Source organism: Mesitornis unicolor, unplaced genomic scaffold (assembly GCF_000695765.1).
Source record: "Mesitornis unicolor isolate BGI_N332 unplaced genomic scaffold, ASM69576v1 scaffold37865, whole genome shotgun sequence".
Classification (NCBI taxonomy): Eukaryota; Metazoa; Chordata; class Aves; order Mesitornithiformes; family Mesitornithidae; genus Mesitornis; species Mesitornis unicolor.
In genome coordinates, this window is record NW_010188232.1 from 30,282 (window position 1) to 38,696 (window position 8,415).

Sequence of the window (8,415 nt, forward strand, 5' to 3'; positions counted from 1 at the left end):
ATACCCTGTGACACCTCCCACCAGACCATGTTGTTCAAAGTCCCACCCAACCTGACCTTGAGCACTTCCAGGGTGGGGACATCCACAGCTTCCCTGGGCAACCTGTTCTAGTGTTTCACCACCTTCATATATCTAGCTATAAAGTTATCTAGCTGTAATGTTATCTGTTGACATATAGCTACAGGTATTTATCAATGGATAGATCCATATTGCAATAAAAATAGTTTGTTTCTCAACCAGTAGCATTCTCACTGGCATGGGCAACCTAGATATTGCAGTGCTTGGCATAGGAGAATCATATCAAGAAAGAGATTTGGCATCTCCTTAAAAAGATAACTTGACAAGCCTTTTATCTATGTTGAAAGTGATTATAAAGAATGTAACAAGCAGCATAAAAGAGGAATAGCTAGTCAGATTGCTTTGAAATGTTCTGAATATTAGGAACTTGTGAGATACTGATAATTTTTGTCCAGTTACCAATGAGATTCAGTACTTCTCTGAAAAGGAATACTTGTGGTTATTGAAAATGTATTACCTTTAACCTGCAGACCAGAAGCTGGCCCAAAAGCTGAGCTACATTCAGAGCAGATACAGAGGGAACACTTCATCCTAAACCAAAACACTTTGCAATCTCTCTCTGTTTACACTTGCCCTCCCATAGATATCTGCATGAAGGAATTCAGAAGTGTTACCATTGGACAGAGCCTCAGTGGCATCAGTATACCCTGGAAATGCACCATGACATGTTCCAGACCTCTGCATCTTAACCAGAATAATGCACTGGTTTTATGAGTGATTCTCTGCATTCATGACCTCCAGTGCTGTCCTTTGGCTACAAAGTCAGTCTCCACATGGGCCTGAATGTAGAACTCCATTGCTCACACTGTAAATATTCCCACTGAGATCAATAAGTGTTTGCGAAGTAAAACATTACTCACTGTGAGTAAGAGCCATATGATATGAGACAACAAGTCTGGCGCTAAAATATGTTTTCATATTTTTAGGGGAATATATTCTCACATGTGTGTTTCTTATTTTTGCCGGCACCTGTTTTGTGCACAGAATATTCCTGCAAAATAAATAATCGCACAGTTTTGTATTAGATATTCATATGGAAATACATAGTGACCTTACCATCCCATTACCTAATTTACATGTGTAAATGCAGGTTAACTGCATGTGTAGCCTTGTCGGTGGCAAATTCGAGTATTTCAAAATTCAGCCTTAGGTGTGCTCAGGGGAATTATTGTACAAGCCCAAGTTGTTTCTTCATTCAAGCTCTCAAGTCTGTTAGAAACCCAATATAGACACTTGACTTTATTTTCCAGGGTAATCCGTCAAAATTACAGACCTAATCATTATTAATTCTTTTGATATTTATTGATTGCATTAACATTAATCATGATAAACACCTTTGGCACTAATGTGGATGTCATTGGTATTGTACTTCAAACTGTCTGCTATAACTCAGCCCTCATTAATAAGACCATTAGTTGCAAGGTGTAATTTTTTGCACAAACAACTGCATGCCTTTCTTACAGAGGTGAAGAGAGTAAATGTATATAGATTAACTGAATTCTGAAAACATTTTGCTATTTATAAAACTAGCTTTTTGTTGCTTGTTTTGGGTTTTTGGATGGTTTGTTGTTTTTTTTAAAGACAAATAATAGGTTACATAAGATTATTGCCTGTATCTCTTAAAACTCAAAAACAACCGAGTGTTTGCTTGGACACGTTAGTGTGCATAATCATATTCAGTTGCCTTCAAGAGTTGACAGCAGCCCGAGCTGTTACTACTTTGATTTTTCTCTGTATAATGCAAAGATCCTAGTATTCTACTAGACTTTGAAGTGTGCTTATCTCCTTGGGTGGTTATGTTAATTCAGTAGCTGGAATCAATTCTTAATTGATTCCTTAATTGTTCCACCCAGGGGTGGGTACCATTTTCAAAGGATGATTCATTTCTGGGCAAGGTAGACAAGGCAGTCTTCATGCTTTCACCACAAGAAAGCTCAAAATGAATAGAGAAGCTTCATGATTTTCATGAATTTTAGGTCTGAATTACTCAATGCACAAAAGTTTATCCATATTTCACTTGATGGAACCTGTTGTGTTTCAATTCCCATTGTCTGCATTTCGCCAGCAAAATAGGCCCTGTGCACTGAACGGCACTCACCTCGAATATTGCTGTTTTCTTACAGCCTGTGATCTGATGAACCAAGGCATCCTGGCCCTTGTCAGCTCCATTGGCTGCACGTCAGCAGGATCCCTGCAGTCCCTGGCAGATGCCATGCACATCCCTCACCTCTTCATCCAGCGCTCAACGGCAGGAACGCCAAGGAGCGGCTGTGGGCTCACCAGGAGCAACCGCAACGATGACTACACGCTCTCCGTCCGCCCCCCTGTCTACTTAAATGATGTCATCTTGAGGGTGGTCACAGAATACGCCTGGCAGAAATTCATTGTTTTTTATGATAATGACTATGGTAAGTATTTATTTAGCAGGGTGATTTTTGTCAAATCCATAATTCTGTTGAAAGCAGTCACATTACATCTTTATAGCCTTCAATAGATTATGTTTTGCTTGTGAACATTTATGGTTCTGTCAGCATTTCATAGCACCTCAGAGAAATCTCTTTCTAAAATCCATCAACGTTTACAGGTTTATTTGATAATTTCTATGTTAGAGTTAGCTGATAAATGGAGAAGTTATCTGGCTTTCTATTCTGCCAGTGTTTATGAAGCATAAAAGTTTTTAGCAAGCTCTCTTGTTTATTGGACTGTAGAAATGTAAGATGACAATTCAAAGGGCAATGTGTAAGATTTTACATTCTGTAGAATTGCTTATGATGTGGTGAATGTCTCCTGTTTGTTGGCATATACTTGAGAGCCAGAAGCTGAAGCAGTGTTGAATGTAGGTTAGAGGCCTCGGCAAGAATGAGCTACTGTTCGTGGATGTAAAACTTGTAGAGAGAACTTCTGTAGAGCAGAGAACTTGAGGAGGAGGGCCTGGAGAAGACAATGTTCCTTTTTTATTGAGTTCATTCAGTGTTCCTGAAAGGTGCTGAGTTGATGATTGTTGAGTGATGAGAGTAAGTGCGACACAGACAGCATCACAAGAATGTACCATCCAGCTCGCTGACTCAGAGTTCAGCACAGATATTTTCTGTGGCTGAGGAGAGCTGGACAGATTTCTCTAGTATAGGTGGACTATCTAACTAATTTTGTGATCCTTTTTTCTATGGAAAATTGCTTTGAAACCAGACCTGTTTTCTTCAGGTGCATCCATTATTCATAAGTAATCATGACTGGTTTGGATGAACATTTTAAACTTATTTTCAAAGTTAAATCTTTAAGTTATGGAAAAATGCTCACTTCAGCGATTCAACTCTGCATAATAGCTGGTTCATTCAGGTCAGGTGTTATTGATTTTTCTTCTCTGGCTACATAATAAATTCTTAAATTAGAAAGATAGAAAATGATGAATAGGAGAATTCCTATTTATAACAAAGCAGCAGCTAAAAGCACCAGCCATAAGATAAGAAACGCGTACCAAATAACCTATCCAAAAAGCTTGCAGCAAAGAGTATTTTTGGTCATGTTTTATGAGTTTGTGCATTTAAGTACCAGTGCACCTATGAAGAAGACCGTAATCTTCCAAGATAAAAGGTATCTTTTTGCATGTAATTGTGAGTTTTAAAACCTCAAATTTTATAATTAATATTTTTTGATAATTATATTCATAAATACGGGTTCTAAATTATTCAAGCTTTATTCTTTAATTTGAGAATGCAGTTCAGACACCATGTCATTTTGTCCTTGGTTTCTCATTATTGTGTGACTTATGAAACACAGATGCCTGTCTGCAAGGAATAAGTTTCAGACCGGTAGCTCATTCAGTGACACATCATCCCCAGATGGGACATATGGCAGGTATTAAGTCTACCAGCCTCTATGGCATTCTGGCTTCAGTAGTCTACAAGTAATGCCACACTGGCCATGACAGGTTGGTATTCTGACTGTGTTCAACGATCACTATCGTGCACATCAGGAAAAGGTGCAAAAGAAATTAATGCATTTAGTATATGCTGAGCAGTCTGCCCCATTTGTGTGGTTTGGGTATTTTTGATGTTTTTTCTTGGGGTTGTTTTGGAGGTTTTTGTTGGGTTTTTTTTGTTTTCTGTTGTTTATTTTTTCTTGTCTCTGTGTGTGTACTATGAATAGAAAGATTTTTAAATGCAACCTGAATTTTCAGTTAACCTGCAACTCTGAATAGGGCTATTATCTGTGCAAAGGTGTCATATTCTTTAAATTGTGCAAAATCCTTGATTTTAACAGTTATCCTAGAGCAGCAAGCATTTCTGTATTCTCTTTTTGCTTCCTACAGTTTTTTTACAAAATTTTATTTTGCTAATTTCATTGGCTGTCTCCTTCTCTCCTTCTAATAACGAACAAGAGTAAAAGTTTCAGATCACCATTTCTGACTCAAGGCCCTTCTTGTTATTTTCATTACCATGAGAGTTGTTTTCTGTGTCTCCAGTCTCTCTTCTTGCTCATACTGCCTTTTTAATACCTTTCTAATTCCTCACTGCCCTCTTTTAGGTGAAATCATTAGGCTTGACACAGTATTTTGCCTGTTCTTAATTCACTTAGCCAGTTTTTGATCTATGGCAGTAGTTTTCCTCATACCCATGATGACATTATTGTTTTAGCAATCCCTAGAGAGCAATCTTGCCAGGAGCTGATTATAAATCCTCACAAATTATGTCTCTTTCTCCCCTTTTCCTGCTATGTTATTGATAAACTCAAAGCATTTCCAGTATATTAGCAATGCACACTTTTTCTTCCCAGCTTCTGTATTGACCAAAGAGGGGCTTGCACAGAGGACAGAACAGAGAAATTCAGGATGTGAAAAGAGAAGTTGAAATCACTTGTTAATGGATTATAGAGTGGAGAAGTCTGAATTCATCATTCAGCCTGCTTTGAGCAGGAGGTTGGACTATGTGACCTCCTGAAATCCTAACACTGGTATGATTCTGTGGTGTCTGAGGAAGCCATTCATTTAGATGGATCTATAGGTGTGAAATACTTAAAAAAAGAAATCCCAGCATCAGTTTGGGTTTTATAAGAGAGAGTTGGCCAAAGAACCCCAGAATGGCTTGAGGAAGGGAACATTACCATTAGCTTCTGTGCCTATTTTAGAAAGAAATCAAGACTAGGCATGCCGACATGGGGTGGAAGTCCAGGGGTAAGCCATCCTGTTGGTCAAAGAGTCCCTGCAGATAAGGGTGGTTGGAATTCCCTCTGGAAGATCCCAGTCCCATTCCTCAGCTTTCCTGAGAGGATCTGCGGCAGTATGAGATTTACTTCTCCCTCTCAGCTCATGCAGACTGAAAATCAGATGCTGGTTGGAGGCTTTACTCAGTTTAACTGCTTGCAGCAGTTAATAGTAGACATTTTAATGTAACATTTAGTATTAAATATTAAAATAGGTGGGAGATCAACACTTGCATTAGAATTAAATCCATATTAGGATTACTGATATGTTCTGCACAGTCCTCTGCAGAACTGTCACTTGTACAAATGGAGCAAATTCTTACCCTGGGTTGTTTCCTTTGTTTGGTTTTTTTTCATATGTAGTGATCTTTCCTCCTCAAGATGTGTATCATAACAGTAAGTGATGTCTCCATAGCAGTAAAATGGCACTTGAGAAGTAATGGAAATATAGATTCCTATATATGTTAATCCTTTGGTTTTTCCTATTGTTGCCAACTTTTTGTTAAGTTAGAAAACATGAAAATGCTGTTTGACTGACTGGTTACAGCAGCCAGCAGAATTGCAGTACTTTCCTTTCTGAGCAGTTATTTTGTCTAGTGATTTAATTTATGATTTATAACAAAATACTTTAGTTTAATTACTGAAATTATTTCCAGTAATAATTTCATTCTGTGAAAGAAAATGTGCCTTTCATACTTAAAATAAATTTTCCTACAGTAGAACTGGGCTCATATCCAAAGTAAATAGTGTGCTAAATCAGATCCCTTGCACCTTTAAAAGAGGCTGCGACTATTTATGTGTCAATTTATCCATGTCGTAGTTTTTTAATCCTATGAATTGGATTGCTTCTGAGTTTTATCTTGCAGTCTATCATAGATTCCTTTTCTTTCTCAAAGAGTTATAGAATTGTTTATAATTGGAAATGTTTCTTTCTGCAGGGCCAAGAGAGATTTCTGCAATGTTATCCTTTTTTAAAAATCCTAAGTTCTTTTTTGAATATAAGTAGACAAGTATATTCATTTTTAACATTTTAACACTTCTGTCTAAATACTAGAAGATTCAAGTCTAAGGGTTCTTTACCAACAAAGAAGTTAAAGCCTTTGAAGGAAGCAATTCTTACATTAAGTTGTAATCAGCTGTTTGTTGAAGAAGTGATGCAGAAATGCATTTCTGAAATAATTGACATCTAAGTTTTTAACTGATGGGTTTTTCCCAAGTAAAAAATTGTAGGTAGGTTGACTATTCTAACACAAACCCAAACAAGACTCCTTGACGATAATCAAAAAAGCATCTTAATGCTGTTGACTTATTTATGCTGACTAACTGGTGAAAGATTTTAGTAAAGCTATAGTCTTTTGTCAGTGGTAGAGTCTTGCCAGTAACAAATGTGAGGCTTACACACAGTAACAGTTAATGACTGAGAAGGTAAGAAAAGAGAACATTTTAACTCAAGCAGACCTAGGTGATGTTTGTTTGTATTTTATTTACTACAGTTGTATCTATACCTTTAGTGCATAAACTAAGATGAACATGTGAAAATCAGAATGGGATGAGTCTTCTTTCCCCCTCCCGTACTTGCTCTCTGCTGGGATGATCTATATCAAACTCCCAGTGAAAACAGTGCAGTCAGTCCCCTTGTATTTAGTGTGTTTCATTCCTTGAAGTAAAACAAGATAAAGGCCTGCCCAGGACAGGAAATCTGATTTTGCTTAAGAAAATTTCATATAAGGATATTAAAAGTCTTCAAGGACAATTGTGTGCTTCTTCAAATCCCATTAAGAACAGTCTTCTTGCAGACTTAAAGAGCAGGCAGCATGAAATGCGGCAAAATTATGCAGTGGATTGATGCCTTTCTCATCCTGCTATTAAAATTACTATCCACACAGTATGTACAAGCCAAATTGACTTCATTTAAGCAGCCAAATCGGCTCCTACTCTTCTCATTCTTGACTGCTCAGCTGAAACCATAGGATCGCTATTCTGTAGAGGGTAGCTGCGTGTCTCCTTCTTACAAGCAGGTGTAGAGACTGGGCAGTTCTTCCACTTAGTCTCTGAACTCATCCTTAGGACCCTTTTCAGTGAACTTATTTTCAGGCTGGATACTGTAAATACATAACTTATACCTTTGGAAATTGCAAAGTTTAGATTTGTAAGAAGAGCCACTGACATCCGTAAACATTTTGAGCTTTGCCAAGTTATTACATCTTTACTTTATGATTTCAAATTGAAAGCAAACAAAATGTAGTTTGAAGCAGCAAATTCTACCTCACCCACAGACTGCCATCTGACAAGGGCCAGTCCCTAAACAGTACCATGAAAAAGAGCCTTACACATTCAGTTGCAGAGGAAAACAAATGAAATAGTTATTTCAGATCTGAATGTGTGAGCTCAGGCTATATAAGCAAAGTAATTGACTTAGAATCCCAGCACACTGTTGGGTTTTATCTCTGTGGTGTACCAACAAGGGGCAAGGTTTTGTAATTCATGTCTTACTCTTCAGGCAGTTTACAGTTCTCTCTGTTTTCCAGGAATATGTAGATACTTTTCTGTAGTAGTAAATTCCTTATGAAGAAACCAGTCAATCATTGTAAGAACATAATTGTAAATTTTGTGCAATTTACAGTGTAGATATCTCTGCATTTCTAAGATGAAAGAAAGTCTAGCTGTTTGAAAGCATTTATTTTTAATGGGTTTTTTTGGTGCCAAAGCAGATAGAAAGATTCTGTACTTAATCTAGAAAGGTTGGGGAAATAAGGTTGTTCCTGGAGAATTAATTTTATCTTATTTCTTATTCTCCTTTTTTGTGGTGGCAGTAATATTTTAAAACTCTTCTGTATTTTGTATTAAAAAGTTGGGAAACCTCACTCCTGTGTCCAAATTTCTAGCTTAACCCTGTGTTTTTCAACCCAGCATGCCTTTGATATGCAACCATTGCTGTTGATTTACACAGTATTTGCAGATTCCAGGATGAAGGTATCTTTGCTTAAATTTTGTTGACCTTCTTAATAATCATACATATATTTGGCAATGGATATTTTGCATTCCTTTAGGTGGTAATTTAATTTTAACTTTTGCAAAGAAAAGAAACAAAGCAAGCTTTAAGGGTATGAAAGGGATTTGCTTTGTGAGGCTCAAGGA

General features: G+C 37.2%; 1 protein-coding gene across 1 annotated transcript; it reads left to right on the top strand.

Annotated features, from left to right (window-relative positions):
• The first annotated feature begins 2,207 nt into the window (after positions 1 to 2,207).
• Positions 2,208 to 8,120, top strand: LOC104541591 (glutamate receptor ionotropic, delta-2-like). Its single transcript, XM_010185692.1, has 2 exons — positions 2,208 to 2,486; positions 7,778 to 8,120. The coding sequence occupies exons 1-2, from the start codon at positions 2,213 to 2,215 to the stop codon at positions 7,813 to 7,815; spliced, it is 312 nt and encodes a 103-aa protein (XP_010183994.1). The 5' UTR covers positions 2,208 to 2,212; the 3' UTR covers positions 7,816 to 8,120.
• Positions 8,121 to 8,415: the final 295 nt, after the last annotated feature.

Excerpts from the sequence above, each read along its gene's own strand:
- LOC104541591 (XM_010185692.1), top strand. The coding sequence starts at position 2,213 with ATGAACCAAGGCATCCTGGCCCTTGTCAGCTCCATTGGCTGCACGTCA. Across the intron at positions 2,487-7,777 it reads TTTTTATGATAATGACTATG|GCAGTTTACAGTTCTCTCTG; the intron begins GTAAGTATTTAT and ends CTTACTCTTCAG.